Genomic DNA, 21,149 nt, shown 5'->3' on the forward strand with positions numbered 1-21,149 from the left:
TCGGAACGGTTTCTGATGGTAAGGAGGTCGCAGTGCAAGGAGAGATAAGCCGAACACCGCTATTTACAAAAGTCTGCGGTGTTGTAGCAGATCCTGTCTACCTATCTACCTATCTATCATCTTTCCATTTCAGCAAGATGCTGGGGAGGGCATCCGTTTTTAAGTTATTTGCTAAATTCTGTGAAATTGTGAAATTGACTTAATTTGCTAAAAAAAAAAACACCGCTTAATATTCGTAATGCTGCCTCAATTCTGCTAATGTTATATCACTCCCTCTGGTTTACCAAACGTTCATTAAAGTCTGTGCCATCAAAAAGGTATTTGTGGGATTGTTTTGGAGAAAAACAACAAGGGAAAAGGCCCGTGCTCCCTTCCTGGGTGGCCATGCGACAGAGAGAGGAAGCCCTTGGCCACGAGAAGTGAGATGTGAATGACCCGAGAACGGGTGCCCGCAGTTGGAGCTGGAGGCAGCCAGAAGACACAAGTTCTCAAAGACATCAGGGGGGATTCCTGGGCTCTCTTCCATCACGAGATGCGGGTCAGGTTAAGTTACACTGAATCTCAAAGGAAAGACAGATTTTAAGCTTGGGTCACATTTGCTTAACCTTACTTAGATTTTATTTATCTGTGAGAGACAGAGCATGCGAGAGCACAAGCTTGAGTGGCGGGAGGGGCCAAGGGAGAGGGAGGGAGATGATCTGAGCTGAAGGAACCCAGGGGCCCCACTTACCCTCATTTAGAATCTTAAACCTTCTGCGGGGTGCCTGGGTGGCTCTGTCAGTGAAGCATCTGTCTTCAGCTCAGATCATGATCCCAGGGTCCTGGGATTGAGCCCTATGCCTTGTAGGGCTTTCTGCTAAGCGGGGAGTCTGCTTCTCCCACACCCTCTCCCTCTGTGCTTGCTTGCTCTCTCTCCCTCTTAAATAAATAAATAAAATCTTTAAAAAAAAATCTTAAACCTTCTGAGAGCTACTGCCTGGGCTTCCCCTAACTGACATCAAGTGTTGCTGTGCCCATGTCTCTCCCCATCCCTCCCCCTTCTCGATCCCTTTCTCTCTTTAAGACATATTTTTTCCCTTGGCATGAAATTTAGAGTGGTACCATATTAAATAACACAAAATTCCACGGCTTGAATAATGGTGTTTATTTTCTTTAAATACACTTAAATATGAAACAACAGACAGTAGTTCAGTAAACTCAAAACTACAAGCTGGACAGTAATCAGAAAATCAGTGCTGATCATACAAATCAAAATCTGCATAATAAAGAGAAGAATTCACAAGACAGCTGCATTAGCGAAGGACTTGGAGACTATAAAATTGCCTCGTTGGTTTTGAGTAATCAATTTTATGGCCCCTGTGATTCTAGGATGATCAGAGCTTTAACATTCACCAAAAAAAAAAAAAAAAAAAAAAAAGGTTGCTACAGATTCCCTCCTCTCCATCCTGCTGTGCAGGGGCATCTTCAGTTGGAAGTCATCTGTCAGTGAACCAGGGAAGCCTCAGCTGGTGTGTAATGGAAGGGTGGTCTCAATTCATTGTGGGACTGGATAAAACAGATTTTTTTTTTCTTGTACGTGGGGAAAAAAAAAAACAATCAGTGACAGCAACTTGGCAAAGCAGCATGCTGTTTAAAATGTTAGGGATGGGGAACTCAGGAGCCAAGTTGAGTCAAGGATTTTCTTGACCATGGAGCCCATAGGCAGCCCTTTTCTCCTTTGGAAAGCGGCAGTGCTTTGCACATGCTGGTCTTCCATGCGCACATGTTCTGGTGTGAAAGGGACATCTGTCCTCACAGCTGTTGCAAAAGAAAATAAACATGAGAATTCGGAATCAAGGACTAAATTCAAAGGAATAACTCTGTTCTGATGTGATTAAGTTTTCAACATAAATCTTCCCCATATGTATTTAAAATGTCAGTATAACACCCTGAACAGTTATTCCACATGGATGCAAAAAAAGCCTATGAAAGCCCAAATGGTGACCTGTAAGGGTTCTATTTATCAATATATTTCTTGCTGTATAAATCCAGTGCTATCCTCTTCCTCAAAGAACAAACAAACATGTGGACATATACTGAGAGAGATCCAATCAGAGAACCTGCTGATCTGAAACTCACCCTCCAAATAATTGCTTAAATCTCATCAACTAAATTTTTGCAGAAGATCCATACCCAACAACAGCAGGCAGGACTTTCTTTTTCTTTTCTTTTCTTTTTTTTATTTTAAGATTTATCTATTTACTGGGGCAAGGGAGTGGAGAGATGGAGGGAGAGGGAGAGTCTCAAGCAGACTCCCTGCTGGGCACAGAGCCTGGTGTAGGGCTTGATCCCAGGACCCTGAGATCATGACCTAAGTGAAACCAAAAGTCAGCTGCTTAACCAGCTAAGCCACCCAGGCGCCCCAGGATTTTCTTGGTTTCACAATTACTCATCACTCTATATACTCTCACTTGTCCTTGGTTGCCAAACCTCTGTTTTACTATCAATAAAAGGGACTTGGGCACTGCAAAAAAAAAAAATGCTTTCAGAAGGAATTTCACCAAAGTGAAATGGCATTCACATTAATGGCATTCACATTTGTCAATGAGTCAAATGAAGGTGAAAGTGAAAATGCCTTTCACCTGCAGGTGTCTGCGTGAAATATCTTGTGCTTCTGGCAGCAGCTCTCCAGGCTCTCTCTGCACTCCATGCAACTGCAGTTTTCTGGGTGCTGGATGAGATCTCTGGGACACGGTGTTTTACAGACACACTCGCAACGATCGTCGTCAAACTTCATGTGCGGCCCGCAGAGAGCCAGTTCCTGGAGGTGAGAGTGGTCTAAACAGAAACAGAAAAAGGTTGGTCGGATGGCTGTAGCACGGAAAACGTGGCATCAAAATTAGCTGTATACTTTCCGTTATTCTAAAATAACTTTTCTGATCTCCTGTAGATTTTTGCTCCTAGTTTTTTCACATGGTGGGGGAGATTCACCTCTGATTTCATAATACCAATACTGAGTTCATGTGTTCTCTTAAGTTTGTGAGAAAGATGTTATAAGCTGAGTATTTTTGATATGATTTTCAAAGAGATTTTTAGGTTGGTGACTGGTTACAAAATGCAAACTTTCACAGGCAAGTATTAGTAATAAAACATAGGATATCGAGGAATTTTGAGTCTGGTCCTTCCTAGTTTTTAGATGAAGAGTAAAAGAAGGGAGGAACAGAAGTATGGGCATGATCGAAATACACCTCAGACATTCCAGACTGTGGATCTAAATACAAAGTGATGTATTCCCTCACCACAGATCACAACGCTGTTATAAAAGATACAACAGTGATGATAAACCTTGATTCCGCAGACTATCTGTTGGAAGAACACGTTCAGCTGAGAGGAGGGCCTGAGAAGTTTTAGACACACTTAGTTGACAGCTATTTCTTCTAGAAAGTGTACACAACAATTGGGTAACTGCTACTCCATGTCCAATTCTGATCACCAAGTTGAAATTCAGTGCAGGAAATGGAAAAGAAGAAACTTGGGAAGAAAGTGACTGTGACACTTTAGCATTCTTGAATGTTCTGGAGACAAGTACATGGTTAGTTTCTTCCCCAAACCTGCTTCTCTCTAAATCTGCCTTGTTTAGGGAATGGTGCCATCACTCCCGACTCACCTGCCATATTGGGTCTCATCACTTTGTGCACCCAGTTCTGCCATCCTGACTTTGTTCTATCATTTCCATCAACACTGCCACCACCTCAATTCAGTCAGCACCCTAATATTTTTTTGTGTAGATGGCTGTCACAGATCTTGCTATCACAAGTTTTATCCCTTTAATCCATTTTCCACAATATTATCAAATGCAGATCTAATCACATTACTCTACTGCCTTAAGTTTCTTAAAAGGTTCCCAATAACATATTGTTTTCCCAACCAGGGTCATATGAGAGCTTCCATGATGGAGACCTTACTAATCTCCCAGACTCATCTTTCTCCCTCCGCCCCCATCATATATACCTGTGTTCCATCCATACCAAATTATACTACTTTTTGTTCCCCTGATATCCCAGGGTCTCTCAGCCCCATGCTTTTCGCCTTGCCCTTCTCCCTGCCAGTCATCTTTCTCCCCAGGTATCTTTCTCAACTTCTACAAGTTTAGCTAAGTGCCCTTACCCTGTGCTTATTTCCATCCTGTCCTTTCTTGCACTGCTTACATGTGTCTATTTCCTCTATGAATTAAAAAATAATGAAGGTTATTGGAATCAGATATCATCATTCTGACATAAAATAGGCACATGACAAATGTTGAGTTCATTCGCTATAGTAAAAAGGTCCTGAAACAGGCTGATGTAGGAAGACTCTGAAGAATCCTGTCCATTGTTCCAAGACATTGGGTTAAACCATATATTCTTGTCAATATCTGACCACTGACAGTATATCAAAATGGCAATCTCATGTTGTCTAATCTCATAGTTTTAACTGCTCTGTGACTGATGGTATTCAAGGAACCACATGGAAAGGGTGTTGGAAGGCCAGATCTGGGGGAGATTCTCAGAATTGCATGAAGAGGAAAAAGGTGAGCTTTGTAAGCCATATGTCGATGAGGTATATGCCACTTTGGGGCAGGATGAGAATAGATTGTTCCCATTGGCTATTCTTTCCTGTTTTGTCAAAGATTAATTGACCACATACTTGAGGACTCAGTCCTGAGTTTTCTATTCTGTTCCACTGATCTATGTGTCTATTTTTGTGCCAGTACCATACTGTTTTGATGACTATAGCTTTGTAATATAACTTGAAGTCTGGAATTGTCCATTGATTCACAAATGGATAAAGAAGAAGCACTACAACAGAATATTATTCAGCCATAAAATAGAATGAAATCCTGCCATCTGCAATGACATCGATGGAGCTAGAGAGTATAATGCTAAGTGAAATAAGTCAGTCAGAGAAAGACAAACACCATATGATCTCACTCATATGTGGCATTTAAGAAACAAAACAAGCAAGCAAAGGGAACAAAAAGAGGAAGAGACGCAAACCAAGAAACAGACTCTCAACTCTAGAGAACAAACTGATGGTTATCAGAGGGGAAGGGGGTGGGGAGGAGGGAAACGGGTGACCGGGATCAAGGCATGCACCGTCCTGATGAGCACCAGGTGATATACGGAAGCGCTGAATCACTATATTGTACACCTGGGACTACTGTTACAGCGTATGTTAACTATATTGGAATTAAACTAAAAACTAAAAACAAAACAGATTGTTAAAGGATACTTAAGGAGCTCTTTAAAGACTTGCATGAATCACAAGGTGGCGGTAGAGATTCATTCAGACCATTTCAGATAGAGCCAATGCCCTTCTTCTGTAGTTTAGGGAAACACAGTCCACTAGGTGTTTGCTGAGCTACAGAAAGGTAGTTAGCAGTGGCTGGCTTCAATCCTTATAAGCATTAACTAAAAGTAACAGAAACGGGGGGCACCTGGCTGGCTCAGTTGGTAGAACCTGTGACTCTTGATCACAAGGTCGTGAGTTTGAGCCCTACTTTAGCGTAGAGGTTACTTTAAAAAAAAAAAAGTAACAGAGACTGTGTGTAGGAGAACTGAGTGAAACAGCAACTAGCTAAGGATGATACCCTGAAGCGTCATATATTGATTTCCACCCTAGCAAGGTTGAGGATGGAATACCATGAGTTCTGTTCTCAGCCTTGTCTCTTTCATCATTTTTTATCAACAAGTTCATGGATTTTTTTTCCAGGTAAATTCTTGAGGAATTTAAAATATAAAATCAGGACCCTCCAATTTTTCCTTTTTGGTATTGTTTGTCTTATTGTTTATGACCTGAATCCAAAAAGATGAAATTAAACTGGTCTTGGATTCGCTAACCCGAATGTGCTCATTCAGGGAAGAGAAGTCATTGTAGGTGTAGAAAAGGCAGTTGACTTAACGGCCACATGTGTGAAAAGGGTGTTTAGTGAACAGTAAGCTCAGTATGTCATGCGTTTGACGAGGCCACGGGAGAGGTGACGGTGATCTAGCTACCCCATGCCTCTCACTTCCATCACTGCTGCAACTTCTCCAGAAGTCTCCTTTCCTGCCCCGGGCCAACACATCTTCTATCCTGTCACTGGTTGATTGTGTTAAAATTCTAATTGGTGCTGCCATGGGGCGCCTGGGTGGCTCAGTCGATTAAATGTCTGACTCTTGGTTTCAGCTCATGGTTCTTGATCTCAAGGGTCATGAGATTGAGTTGGACTCTGTGCTCAGTGGCAAGTCTGCTTGAAGATTCTCCCCCTGCCCCTCCAATTCATGCATGTATTCTCTCTCTCTCTCTCTCTCTCTCTCTCTCAAATAAATAAATAAATCTTAAAAAAATTCTAATTGGTGCTATTACTCTCCTGCTTGACCCAGTTGAGGGAGTTCCCTTTGCCCTTAGCATCACATCCAGTCTCTAGGACAAGATGCCCAAGGTCCCCTGTGAACTCCTCCAGCTTCCTCTCTCACATCTACCCAGCCCCCTCCCATTATGTTCCCACCAAGCTGAAGTTTTTTCAGCACCCTGACATGCTACCTTCTCGTACTTTCAGTCCTGAGCACTCATGCTGCCCCCACTCAGAGCACTGCTCTCCTTCCACCCCGCTCTTCCCACTTTCAGCACACACGTGCACCAGCTGAGTCCCTCCCCAGGATATCTCATTTATGAATGTATATTGATGACACGTCAAAATGATACTATCTTGCTATGTTAGATTAAATAAAATATACAAAAATGTTCTTGTTCCTTTTGACCTTCTTAATGTGAGTACCACGAAATGTAAGTTACACATGTGACTCTCACTGTCATTCCATTGACTGGTCCTGTCCTAGAGACAGAGATTGAGGTTCAATACAGTTTACTAACAACAAGAGTGTGCCCAGGGTAACTGTGCTGCCTCGGTGGGTGGCAGGCTTCCTCATGACCAAGGTCTTTTCTAGCAGAGGATAATCTGAACACATGGTGGAAAGGATGTAGAAGACATTCAAGACTTGCATGAACTCTCATGAAAACAATAAGAAGGAAGCCGAGAGACAGAAGTCTAGAAAGTAGAACATTATTTATGGTTTCTAGGACATTATTCCGTAGAGTTTAGTCCTTACAAAGTCTTGCTTGGAGATCATAGTTTAAAACAAGCAAGGTTCGAAGTGCATGACTCCTTGTGATTTTTTTTTTCAGTGGAATCCTGTCATGTCCTCCGGGAAATAAATTCTAACAACGCATTCATTTTCAGCCAAATAGTCATCATCAAACATCACAGCATTACGAGTTCTGAGCAGTGATGACATGTGGTTCCCGACTCCTCGTCGTCCAATAGCTGGCCATGTTTTGCTTTTACTTTGCCCTAGTTTCAGAAAAAGTTTTCTCCTACTCCCCATTTCTTTTTCTCAAATAATTGGCCTGTTTTCACATGCCACAGTTGAAAGAAACCAATAAGTCTAAAATCACTTTATGTTCCTGTGAGGCTTCTATACAAATAAATTAGTAAAATGTGGTTGACTAGTGTTTAGTTTTGAAGTAGCTTTCATGAAAGGCTACCATCGCCTTTCAAATCCAGTGTTGTGAGATGTTCTAATCACTGGGTTTTTCTTTAAGATTAAAAAGCAGAGCCGTGCATTGGTAGACTTACTATATAATGAAAGCACAGTGGGCTCTGGAATCTGACTGCTTCTATCACTCTTAGCTGTGTAATCTGGAGAAAATTACTAGATATCTTGGTGTGTCCATTCTGTCATTGTAAAAAAAAAAAGGATAATAATAGTACATTAAGGATTGTTGTGAGGAGTAATTGAGTTAATACATCTAAAAGGCTTACAACATTGCCTGGCCATAGTAAGCACTCAATAGATGTTAGTTACAATTGTCATTTTTATTATTACTATTTTTATTTCCTTACTGTCATCATTACCTTCCATTCCAACGAGTGGATTCTCCTCCTGTAAAACACATTTACATTTGTCGCTATCCCATAGCATGTCAACAGGACAGAGTTGCTTGGAATGGGAACAGCTAGGAAAAGAAAATAACAAACCAGATTTAAAATATTTCAAGGGCAATCACACCTTTGGGGCATTTTTTTAAAATGCTGAATACATTTCTGAGTGGAGAATAGTGATGGTTTTTAAGGAGCTTAATTCATATTTATGAACTGTATGTTATTAGATAGTAATTCTGTAAGCACAAATATTCCATTTGGAAACTAAACTGTAATTTTGGACAGTTATCATCTTTTTAAGAAGATTGCTTTTAAAACTGTGCAAATTAGCTGTCAACAGAGCTTATTTGCCAAAAGTAAACATTGTCCTAACATAGCTCTTAAGCACTACCTTTTTAAAAATGGAGATAAGGGGTGCCTGGGTGGTGCAGTTGGTTGAGTATCTGACTTTGGATTTCAGGTCAGGTCAGGATCTCAGGGTTGTGAGATGGAGCCCCACATCGGGCTCTGTGCTGGGCATGGAGCCTACTTAAGATTCTCTCCCTCCCTCTCCCTCTGCCCCTCACCTTGCCCTGCTTGCATGTACTCTCTCTAAAAAATTAATTAAATTGAAATAAAAATAATTTTTTAAATAAAAATAATTTTTAAAAAGAACAAAGGTGTCTATAAGTAGACCTGGTGAGTTCATAACCACTGAGATTTGTGGTCTTACTGCCATATACATCTAACACCTAAAATAATGAAATATTCTCCACACACAGCTTTAGCAAAGCAAGAACAAGCATAAGTGAATACAAGAAAGGCTTACTGATCTTCTTCTGGGATCTGGATGGATCTTCTGATAATGGAGTATGGATGGCGGGGAGCCGTTGGCAAGCACTTACAACCTGTATGGTTGGCCACCTTAACAGGCACTAATTCAGGTACTGAAGTCAAAGGCACTGATATCTCAAAGAGCTAGAGGAGAGGAAGAACCATAACACATATATGTATTTAGATGCTAATTTCTACAGTTTGCATTTTTGCCTTTGTCCTCTATGGTAGTGACTTTAGCAAAGCTGTCCATTAAGAAAGAACTAATAAGGTTAAGGGCTAGCATGATGGAGAGGATCTTGGGCTGGGAGTCAGGAGCCTGGGGGCTTATGTAACTTTAGCAAGTATTTAAGCTTGGCCAAATCTCTTACCATTCTGGTGTCACTGGTACCCCCTGTAAAAGGCACTTGGTCCTTGCTCCTATTTTAAATTTGAGTGTAAATTATAAGGACTAAATTTTACAGCTATGAAGTTTCTTTGAGACCATGGTGAACAGATTATCATTCAGAACTATTTACTTATCCCTTCTCATACCATCTCCATTGAAGGAATAGTTTCCTGTCCCTTGACTTTGGACTTGGCTATGTGACCTGCTTTGGCCATCGGGATGTTAGCAGACATGACACATCTACAAACTTGAACTTGTGTGTGCTTTGGGGGCTCATTTTCTCCCGCAGATGCTGTAGCCATGAGAAGAGCATGATTTAGCAGGCATGCTGGCCCAAGGGATGGGAGATACAGGGAACAGACCCGCAGTTAACCTGTCACTTGCAGTTAGGCCCACTCAAAACTAACTGAATTTTAAATGCAGGGGTAAGACTAAATCACTATTGTTTGAAACCACAGAGTTTTGGGGTGTGTATTATACAGCATTACATAGTAATGACTGATACAAGATCATCATGCCCAACCAAATAAGTCTAGGTAACATGAATATCATTCCAGGTTTCTATATGCCAGGTCCTGTTCTCTATTAATTCATTCACCCCTTATAACAATATTCTAGGGTGGGGTTTTTTTTTAATGTCTCCACCCCTAACCCTATAGGTGAAGAAACAGATGTACAGAGAGGTTACATAACTTGCCTAAGGCCACATAACTATTGATTGGAAGAGTGGGGATTTGAACCCAGGCTGTCTTCTCTGGAGCCAGAGGTGATACTCTTAAGAATATGCCTTATTACATTTTAGAACATAATTTCTGTGACCAGAAGAAGCAAGGTGGGATCTTGGCAAGTGCAAGTCAGAGAAATGTCAATTACTTGGCTTCTAGAGTGGTTCAGATAAATTGGAACTTGATTTTAGTGCTCTGTTCATTCAATCCCCACTCCGTGTAGTCCTTACTTACTACACAGAGTATTCATTTATTCACTGTGTTTCAAAGATGTATTTAATCAAATAGTCCATAACTTTGGAGTGAGAGGTAGTTTTTTTAAACCACTGTTAAAATGTTCAAGTGTGCATATTTGGAAAGAAAAACTGCTGTGCACTTACACTTAAGTACATTCTTTAAAACTAATCATTTGTTGAGTACAGCAGTCAAAATACTCAACTCTCTATTAAGTGCAAACAATCCATTAAAGTTGTGTTTATTCTGACCTTTTGATATGAAATGGACCTTCTATGAGTCTAAGTAAGAGAATGTTTTTAGAGTGTTTACTTTGCATAAACTTCATCTTCTTGCGAAATTTTTCAGTATGCTTTAGGGAATAACATGGTCATGAACCAAAGCCTCTTATGTTATGCAAGCTTTGTTTCTACTGACAGTTGATGGTTAGCCATACTTATGTCATTTTTCCCCCCAACTGTCAAATAGTAAGAGGTCAGAATTTTTACAAGTTCCAAGATTCTCTAAAAGAATTTAGAAAAAAAGAAACTTTTGTGGGATATTTTAGGGGGGAGGGGGAACAAAATTTAGGATAAGCTAACCTATTATCAAACAAATCAGCATACCATTCTTTCCATCCAGTTAAGATAATTTTCCTCTTAAAAAGGGGGGGGGGAGGAGGCTTGGGTGCCAGTTGGTTAAGTGTCTGACTCTTGATTTCAGCTCAGGTCGTGATCTCAGGGTTGGGAGATAGAGCCCCGCATTGGGCTCTGCACTGGGTGTGGAGCCTGCTAAAGATTCTCTCTCTCCCTTTCCTTCTGCCCTTCCCCTTCCTCCTGCCCTCTCTAAAAAAATTTTTTTAAAGATTATTTCCTACCACAATATATTCGTTGCATATGTAATTTTATTGTTCCACCTCTGTTCACAATCACAAGGAGAACAGATTGTGTAGGTTAATGTGACAAATGAACACATCAACATGCGTGAGGAATTTGCAACACAGAACCAAAAGGAATGCAGTTGGACTTCTAGGCTTTTAATGTTTTCCTAAGTTTATTATTACCGCTTTTCAGTGCAACATTTATTACATTTGACAACAATACGGTAGTGATAGAAAAACTTATCTACTGGGCAAAAGAGATTTTATAAGCTGGAGAGGGAAGAATTATTTCTTTCATGGGGACTAGAGAATGATTTTCAAAGATCCTTTGTGCTAGATACGCTCCATTTGCCCTCCCAGAGATGCCATCCTCTCTCCTTCCTCCCCCACTGGGTCTATGTCTCAAGACACTGACCTCTGTGGCTGCACCTATAGGTCCCCTTGCCTCCTCCACCCCTTGCCCCCGACTCCTTGCAGCCACTCCTCCAGCTGGCCCAGCAGCCCTCTTCTCCCCTTTCTTTTGGGGTTCCTACAACTGCTCCAGCCCCCAGCCTCTTCGGTCCAGGCGTGGGAACGGCTGCTGCTTTGGCTACCACTGGGCACTTGACCACGCATCCTCCTTCCCACTTCCCTGCCCACACCACCCAGGTCAACTCTTCTCAGTGGCTCCACTTGAGCAACACAGAACCCAACGAATATGCAAGGCAGCCCCACTCTCTTCCTTCCTTTTATCGTTTGTTTAGTAACTCCCTTGGGATTTTCTGATTCTTGACATCATGGCACCAGAGAGACAGGACCCCATACGAGTTCAGGGTCTGGAGTCCCACAGACCTGGATGTGGGTCCCAGCTCCGCCACAGGTTAGCTCTCTGAGCTCAGTTTCCTCATCTCTACAGGTAGGAGAAGAGGATACCCTGTTAGCTTGCTCTGGGGGTTAAGTGAGATGAGGCCCGCAAGGCCATTTCCGCACGGTGCATGGCAACGAGCCTAGCTGGGGCTGTCAACACGCTTGTCCCCGGGGGCTCTGGAGGGGCCACACCTGCCGATGGTCCCGTACCTGTTTGGAGACGTAGGAGGTGCTCGTGTTCATACAGACGAGGCTCTCCTCGTTGCAGCAGCCGCCGCAGCGGAACACGTTGACGCAGGGCGGCTTGAAGAACGTGTCGGTGCTCCTCCCCAGCTCGCTGGCCACCTCCACGCACGTCTCCCGGGGGCTGCACTGCGTTCGCTGCCACTCTTCATCTATGACTGCGACAGGACGCTCGTCGGCACCGGCTCGAGAACCGGCCCGGCCGTGCCAGCGCCGGCCAGTGGGCTGCCGGGCGCCGCCACGGTCACCTCGCCCGCTCCACGGATACTTTCCCCGTCGCTCCTTTACCCAAAGATCGGTTCCAGAAAAAACTGAAACCAAAGTCTGGGCTCCTCCCCACTCACATGACACCTTCTTTGGTGAAGATCACTGTTTGCAGTATAAAACCACACCCGGAGGCTCCCCGGGGGGCCCAGCGGTTTAGCGCCGCCTTTGGCCCAGGGCGTGATCCTGGAGTCCCAGGATCGAGTCCCACGTCAGGCTCCCTGCGTGGAGCCTGCTTCTCCCTCTGCCTGTGTCTCTGCCTCTCCCGCTCTGTGTGTGTGTGTCTCTCATGAATAAACAAATAAAAATCTTAAAAAATAATAAAAAAAAAATAAAACCACACCGGGTGCATCTGGACGAGCTGGCCAGAAAGGAAGCAAATGGAAGCAGGTAAAGAAATGATGCGTGTTATCTAGAAGCAGTTTAAGGACACAGCTGGAAGGCATTCTTTTCTGCTTGAAGTCAGGTGTGGGTGGGTCCTGGCACCATCAAGAAATATATTTCTGGGAGCGCCTGGGTGGCTCAGTTGGTTAAGTGCCTGCCTTTGGCTCAGGTCATGATCCCAGGGTCCTAGGATGGAGCCCCATGTCCGGCTCCCTGCTTAGCAGGGGATCTGCTTCTCCGTCTCCCTCTGCCCCTACCCCTGCTTGTGCTCTCTCTCTCTCTGTCTCAAATGAATAAATAAAATATTTAAAAACAAGAAATATTGGGGCAGCCCCGTTGGCTCAGCAGGTTAGCACCGCCTTCAGCCCAGGGCCTGATCCTGGGTCCTGGGATCGAGTCCCACATCAGGCTTCTGCATGGAGCCTGCTTCTCCCTCTGCCTGTGTCTCTGCCTCTCTCTTTGTGTGTCTCTCATGAATAAATAAATAAAATCTTTAAAAAATAACAAGAAATACATTTCTGTTGGTTGCTTAAGTAACTACCATAGGATTCAAAGCGGGCCAATGACACTAATGGAAATCTAAATGGAGCTCATCTTTGCCTCGAGCCAGGGTTTTTTTCACTCACCAGGGCCCAATACCGATGTTTATGGAAAGAAAGAAAGAAAGAAAGAAAGAAAGAAAGAAAGAAAGAAAGAAAGAAAGAAAGAAAGAAGAAAGGAAGAAAAGAAAGAAAGAAAGAAAGAAGAAAGAAAGAAAAAAAGAAGAAAGAAAGAAAGAAAGAAAGAAAGAAAGAAAGAAAGAAAGAAAGAAAGAAAGGTAAAAGGAAGTAAGCCAGTTCATTCTGATGGCACAAGCCATAATCTGGCCATTCTAACTAATTTGAGGGAAACCAGAAAAAGACACCAGCCTCTGGGAATAAAAAGATCACATACTTTCTTGTAAAACACTACTGGCTTTTGTCTCATGGTTTATTTTTAAAAATGGGATTCTGACACTTTGATACTCAGAGTTGTAGAGCCTTTCTGCAGATGTTTTGGGAAATGATTCAATTTTATGATAAAGACAACTCTAAAGACCTTCTTTCAGCCTCGCTGTGCGACTGTGGAGTTTGTCATATGTTGGAGGTGGTGGTGAAAACCTCCTGTGGTAGGAAGCTTCTGAACTGATTCCCAGTGATGTCCACCTCCCAGTGTGCGCACCCTTGTACAATCCCCTCCTCCCTGGGGGCTGGGCCTAGTGACTTGATTCTCTCGAAGAGAATACAGAAAAAGGGGTGGGATGTCACTTCCATGATTAGGTTTTAAAAAGACTGTGACTTCTGTCTTGCCTGCAGTCTCTATCTCTTGCTGCCACCCTCTTTCTCTTGCCTTCTCAACTTGTAGGCGTTGATGAAGCAAGCCGCCCCGCTGGAAAGGTCCACATGGCAAGGAACTGAGCGCAGACTCTGGCCAACAGCCCGCGAGGAGCTGAGTCCTGCCAACAAGCCCCGAGTGAACTAGGAAGTGCATCCTGCCCCGATTAAACCTTGAGATGCTGCCTGCAGCCCAAAAAAGCCAGTAGTGTCTTACAAGATGACACCTTGACTGCAGCCTCTGCAGAGACCCTGAAGGAGAGACACCCGGCAAGGCCAGGTCTGTATCCCCAACCCACAGAAACTGTGAGATGAAAACTGTTGTTCCAAGCAGCTAAGTTTGAGGGTCATGTGTTTATACAGCAAGAGACAAACTCTTCTCCATTTTTACCCCACCTTCACATTTGTGCTGGTCTCTCCCCACATCATTCTGGCTTCCCCCAGATGTGAACATGTTTCCACTAGAAGGGACAAAGAGAACTTCTGCTTGAAGTCTACAGGTACGATGTTATTGTTGGAGATCTGAGCCTAGTGTCTAAATTATTCCCTTATAACACCTTTCTGTATCTTGACTCCCCCACACACACCATCTTAATATTCCTCAGAAGTCACTGAAAACACAAAAGACGAGATGTTTGGATGCCTGAGAAACACTGCATATACTACACCATTTGCCTTAACTCTGTTTTTTCATCATAAAATCTTCTAACCCAAGAGAACTTTTTAAATTTCTGATTATGAATATTTATATAAAGAGCCTACAGGCTGTAACCGTAAGAGATAAATTACCCAATTAGGTATTAAAACGAGTATTACTTAATTCACTGTCATTAATCATGAATCCTGGGGAAAACAAGTAGTCAACTTATGAAAACATTCTCTGTTTAAAATTCTACTTAAATGTTGCTTTCCATTTGCTTTTTCATAAAACTAAGTTTTGAAAGTTGGAGTGATAAGATTTTAATCAAAATTGTGTGGAATTAAAAAAATTGTGTGGAATTATGACCAATGCACTGCTTAGAAGTTTCATAACTCTGCTATTTTTTCCTACTGTCCAGCAGGACTGCTCTGCCTCAGGGAATCACCCCAAAATCCATGACGAGAGTTGATAACAAATAACAATTGGTGTAACGCATCGATTTGATTATTTACTGCTTCTAACTTAGTAAATAACTTCAGATGATCCCCCCACGTAATAAGAGACATTTTGGAGTTGGCAAATTCCATATTTTTATGTTTAAAAAATATTTTTATATTTTTTATGGTTTTCTCCTTAAAGAATGTCAATGTCACTGACTTTTCTTTTTTAATCACCTAATCTTGGTTGTATGGTAAATGCTTGTCTATCTCCATTCTCACAGAGTATCTCCAAGCTCACCTCAGGCTTTCAGATAGGGACCCTGGTTAAAGCCTTGGATCTCTAGATGAGGTCTGGCTCCTTTGTTTCCAGTCTGTGCTAATTCACCGCACAGAAACTAGAGCTTCAAACCTCTGGCTAAAGTGGGTTCTAGGCCAGGGTGCCAATCATCTCAACTCACCGAGACACACAGTCATACACATGAGCACAAAGAATCCTCCTCACACTCAGGCCTGCAGCGCTGCTGAGAGATTTATCCCAACTATGCACAGCCTCCCCTGCAGCCGACAACAGTGGCCTGTGCAACATCATCATCTTTTTACAGGAAACAAAAGGAAACAAAGACAGATAATTCTAGAAAAAAGAAAATAATAATTTTGGCTTGGTGGTCAATTTGCATTATGTGATAGATATAATCCATTAGTAGACAATTGTATGTTAATCAAACCTCAAATGCCAAATCAACAAGGCCACAGTGGCTTCTTGTGTTCTTTTGCTATGCCATCCAAAAAATCAAATGCCTAATCAGAGGCCACACAACTGTGTTTGGCAAGCTTCGTTCATTATGGCATAGTACATACACAGACAATGGTTTTCTTATAAAGAACCTCCATACCTTACCAGGGAACAATCGCCACCGTCCCCCTTATTTCAAATTAGGTCATTTCCTATCTGGAGTTTGGATTCTTTTGTCTAGAGGGTTCCTCACCTCCATCACCTAGTAATCTCAGTATGCAATATTACAATTCAGCTTCCAACCTCTACTTTTCATTTTTACTTAAAAAAATCACAGAATTTTCAAGAAATAAAAAAAGCTATGCCTAATTTATTGGTTTTTGTCCATGTAGGCATGGCAGTAGAATGCTCCTTGCTGATGGACACTGAGGTTGTTTTATGTTTTTAAGTAAACCCAATGATTTCTTAATCCAATGATTAAGGATGGTCTTTCTGGGTTCGTTTTGCATTCACATCTCTGTATTCAATATATTTCTGAATTTTGAAGTGTTCTTTTGTGTCAGTTTTAGATCTCAAAATCATATTGAATATATTTCTCTGTAGAGTAAGCATAGGAAACCAGGATTCTCTGCTGACACCAAAGCTCTGAAATAAAAGACACCCTTTTCTTCTCCCGGACACACACTAGCCCTGCTCAAACCTTTGGAAGAAGCTGGTGCCTGTGTTGGTATCTGATAAAGAACAAGAATTGCTTACATACAGACATACACACATGCATGCAAGCACATGCATACACACACGTGCATGTGCATGCACACACCTACCTTTTAGGGTTTCAATGTCATAGAAAGTTGCCGCAAACCTGGTGGCCCGATGGGATGCTGAGCGAGAGTCTGTGCTGGTCAAACTTTTGAGCTTCAGTCGGCATCTCCAGAGCTTCCAGTCCTCAAAGTGTGTGATCCGCAGCAGTTCTTCCAAACCAGAAGCTGCCCTAATCTGCTGTTCAGACCGCTCTAACGTTGACCGAGATGCCCGCTTTAAAAAAAAAAAATACTGGTTTCAAAGCCAGTTGCTGAAGTTTTAGTTTGTCTTGATAACCCTCATTGCTGACACTTCAAGATGGAAATAGAGCTGAAAAGAAGTTAGGGAGATTATTCAAATATACACACCAGTATCTAGGAAAAATACTAGTTAGTATTTTTGGTTCATATTCTGCTCATTTATGACTGAATCAAAGCAATGATTCCCCCTGGGTTCTCAAGACATTTGAAAACAATATCATACTGGGTTGAATGGTGTACTTCAAAATGACATGTGCATGTACTAATCCCCAGAACCTAGGAATGTGCCTTTATTTGGGCAAAGGATCTTTGCAGATGTAATGAAATTAATGATCATGAGATGAGACCATCTTGGATTATCCAGGTGGACCCTAAATACAAAAACAAAATGTCCTTATGAGAGACAGAGAGGGAACATGGACACAGAGGAGGTTTTGTGAAGACGGAGGCAGAAATTCAAGCAATGCAGCCCCAAGCCAAGAATGGCTTGGGGCCCCCAGAAGCTGGATGAGGCAAGGAAGGATTCTCTCCAAGAGTCTTTGGAAGGAGCACAGCCCTGCCAACACCTTGATTTCACAATTCTGGATTCCAGAACTGTGAGAGAATATATATCTATTGTTTTAAGCCACTTACATTGTGGTAATTTGGTACAGCAGCCACAGGAAACTAATACAAATTTTAAGATCATACTGTTTTTGTGACAGGAGCCAATGACAATTGCTTTTGTCCCTGTTATCTGAGAAACTGATCCACAATGTCCTGGGGACCCTGCCTGTAGTCACACAAGAGAGGGAGTTTTTTTTAAAGACCGTGATAACCTGAATTTTCTAACTTCTAACATTTTTTTTAAAGATCTGTTTACTATTTCAAAGACATTGTTCTTTCTGATAAAATACACTTCTGAAGTTCATGTTGAAAATTTGCTTTCCATACAGTTGCACAAATTGTACTGGCTGACACAACATTTGTGAGACTGCCAATACAATATTTTCAACATAGTAGCTGAATTGTTTAAAATAAGGATACACAATGGTACATACATACAATGAAACACTATGTGGTCATCGAAACCAGTGATGGAGATGAATACTGGGACAGAATGAATTAAGATCCTCCCTGGACCGTGTTGGAGAAACGATACAGACCAATAACGTGGTCTATTGTTAGGGACCCCGATTATCTCCTGCCCAGCCTGTGGTTACTAGATCTTTGTTTTCCTGGGCAGCTGGGATATGTGGGCTGAGGGGATTTTTAGAGCTGGGTGAGGGGCGGAGTCAAGGGACTAGGGCAGCTGCAGGATGGTACTGAGGAGGGTGTAGAGAGAGCTGCCTGCTGCAGGGGGAAAACAGGTGGGCAAATGGGACCTTTAGGAAGCTTGATGTTGAGTGATATGATGTGCGCCCTCCTCCACTGCCCCTCAAACACTTTAATTAAAATCTGCATCATTCAGGGATCCCTGGGTGGCACAGCGGTTTGGCGCCTGCCTTTGACCCGGGGCGCGATCCTGGAGACCCGGGATCGAATCCCACGTCGGGCTCCCGGTGCATGGAGCCTGCTTCTCCCTCTGCCTGTGTCTCTGCCTCTCTCTCTCTCTCTCTGTGCGTGTGACTATCATAAATAAATAAAAAAAATAAAAATTTAAAAAAAAATCTGCATCATTCATCTGTATTTTAGGAGTAGGATTTTTTTGGTTGTTTTTAGATATGATGGTGGATATTGAGTGTTGTCCAAAAGTGGGTGCTCAGAAGACCAAGTGTGGTCCGAGTCATACGTGTATGACTCAGTTATGATGTCTTTTTAATTTATGTGTGTATAACATACATGATATATGTATGCATATATAAAAAATTACCACTGTTCATCATATATGTAAAATTATAGATGTATAAAAAATATCTGGAGGGATATACATGAAAATATAAACAGTGGTTCCTACTTTAGATCAGAGGCTGTCAAACTACAGCTCCCTGGCCTAATTCAGCCTGCTGCCTGCCTGTTTTATGAATAAAGTTTTATTGGCACACACCACACACATTCATGTACATGTTGTCTATATGGCAGGGTTGAGAAGTTGCAACAGAGACCTTCACAGCAGTTTGAATCTTGAGGCCATCGTCCTTTTCAAATTTCAATTCTTTATCTTTTCAGGTATTATGTTCTTCATTATTCCACATATTACACTGTCTCAATTTTATTTTCAAAATACTTAACACACATACATTGGAGCCTTATAATGATCTTACAGGTCTCTTAAATGTGCTTTCATATTTATATGTTTTGTTCTCCCTTCATCTCTCTTCAATGTGTTAAACTAATTGGTTCATCTTCCCAATCACCAAGTCTCCAATTGTGTGAGTCTAGAGTTTGCTTTGGTAAGCTTTTTTTTTTAAGAGTTTTTATTTATTTATTCATGAGAGACACAGAGAAAGAGGCAGAGACATAGGCAGTGGGAGAAGCAGGCTCACTGTGGGGAGCCTGATGTGGGCTTCAATCCCAAGACCCTGGGATCATGACCTGAGCCAAAGGCAGATGCTCAACCACTGAGCCACCCAGGTGCCCCTGCTTTGGTAAGCTTTTCATTTCTATCACCAGTTTTCTAATATTATAGATATTTCCACTTCGTTCTCCTTTCCATCTTTTTGTTTCATTTTTGTATGTTTCTCCTAATGTCTCATTTTATCTTATGAATATTATTCCTTTCTTCCTCTCTTTGATGGTCCTAAATACACTTATTTCTTCAAATTACATTTTAACTTCATATATACGACTTATATCCTGATTATTAATTTTACCAGCTGTCTTTCTTAGCAGTAATTGCCTGTCTTAACTTTGGAATTTTGTTTAGTAGTTTCACCTTCATTGGGAGGTTTGTTTTTCTATTCTTTCTTCATTTAGACATTGCTTCTGTATCCAGGGAGCTGATGAAGTGTACTCATGGGGCGCACTGCCCACTGAGGTTGAAATCTTGGTGGCCTCCACCTTCCAGACCCAGAGTGCATCTGTTCTGCAGCTTTGGGCTTCATGTTTTTTGAAAGTTTATTTGTATTGAGGGATAACTGACATACAACTTGGTATAAGTTCAAGGTGTACAATGTATTGATCTTTTCAGCTTGATGTATTTGATGCCATTTCTTTTTTTTAAGACTCTATTTATTTGAGAGGAAGAGTGAGATCACAAGCAGGGGTAGGGGCAGAGGGAGAAGCAGACTCCCCACTGAGCAGGGAGCCAGACTTGGGGCTCTATCCCAAGACCCCGAGATCATGACCTGGGCCCAAGGCAGAGGCTTAACCAACCTAGCCACCCTAGTGCCCCTTTGGTATCATTTCTGCAAATGTTTGCCATCTGCAGATGTTCACCACCATTTGATCAATTTTATATTTTACCTAGCATGGCTATGGACTAAAAAAGATCTCAAAACATGAATTGAGAAGGTCATCTTGCTTGGAAGTTCAGATATGAATGCGTGTGTATTTAATTAAAGTGGAGAATCTTGAACAGGTTTCTAAGCTGAGGGAAAGAGCCAACAGAGAGAAAGGCACTGAATACATATGCAGGAGAGATCAAGCAGAGGGGTTGGTTTGACCTAAGTCCCAGAGATGAATGGATGAATGGATGAGAGGATCATCCTCTGAAATAGGTTCACAGAGAACAACATGGGTTTGCAGACAGCGAGACTGCTTGGAGCCTATGATTTCTCATTTCTCTGTGAAGTTTAAGTCAAGGCAATTTTGGGACCCCTGGGTGGCTCGGCGGTTGAGCGTCTGCCTTCGGCTCAGGTCATGATCCCAGGGTCCTGGGATCAAATCCCGCATCGGGCTCCCCACAGGGAGCCTGCTTCTCCCTCTGCCTGTGTCTCTGCCTCTCTCTCTGTGTCTCCCATGAATAAATAAGTAAAATCTTAAAAAAAATAGATAAAGGCGATTTTCTGGGAGCGAGGGGAGGAGGAAGCTTGAAGAGCAAAGATAGGGTTTGTGGAACAGGCATCAAATTTAAGCAGCAGTCGTCTAGGAAATCTGGGGATGAAACTGCATAATTGCCCACGTCTCGAAGCAACTCAGAAATTCTCCATTAGGGCTCATTTGTCAATAGCCTCTCTTTTCCTGATTATCCACTGCCTCTTCTGGTTGGACAGTAATCCTACTTCATGTTCAATGTAATCTTTGAAATAAAATTTTGTTACATCATTGCTTCCACATGAAAATAATGAAACCAATCAAACTGCTG

General features: G+C 42.2%; 1 protein-coding gene across 1 annotated transcript in view; it reads right to left on the minus strand.

The window, feature by feature from the left end:
* Positions 1-1,142: 1,142 nt before the first annotated feature.
* VEGFD (vascular endothelial growth factor D) overlaps positions 1,143-21,149 on the minus strand; it is a 37,923-nt gene continuing 17,916 nt past the window's right edge. Inside the window, exons 2-7 of the mRNA XM_055338856.1 lie at positions 16,688-16,898; positions 12,018-12,208; positions 8,751-8,899; positions 7,916-8,016; positions 2,622-2,817; positions 1,143-1,797 (exon numbers count right to left, since the gene is read on the minus strand). Coding sequence (XP_055194831.1) covers positions 1,671-1,797; positions 2,622-2,817; positions 7,916-8,016; positions 8,751-8,899; positions 12,018-12,208; positions 16,688-16,898 — 975 coding nt within the window. The 3' untranslated portion in view covers positions 1,143-1,670. The remainder of the gene's footprint in view (positions 1,798-2,621; positions 2,818-7,915; positions 8,017-8,750; positions 8,900-12,017; positions 12,209-16,687; positions 16,899-21,149) is intronic.

The sequence above is a fragment of the Nyctereutes procyonoides genome, unplaced genomic scaffold, assembly GCF_905146905.1.
Source record: "Nyctereutes procyonoides isolate TBG_1078 unplaced genomic scaffold, NYPRO_anot_genome, whole genome shotgun sequence".
Classification (NCBI taxonomy): Eukaryota; Metazoa; Chordata; class Mammalia; order Carnivora; family Canidae; genus Nyctereutes; species Nyctereutes procyonoides.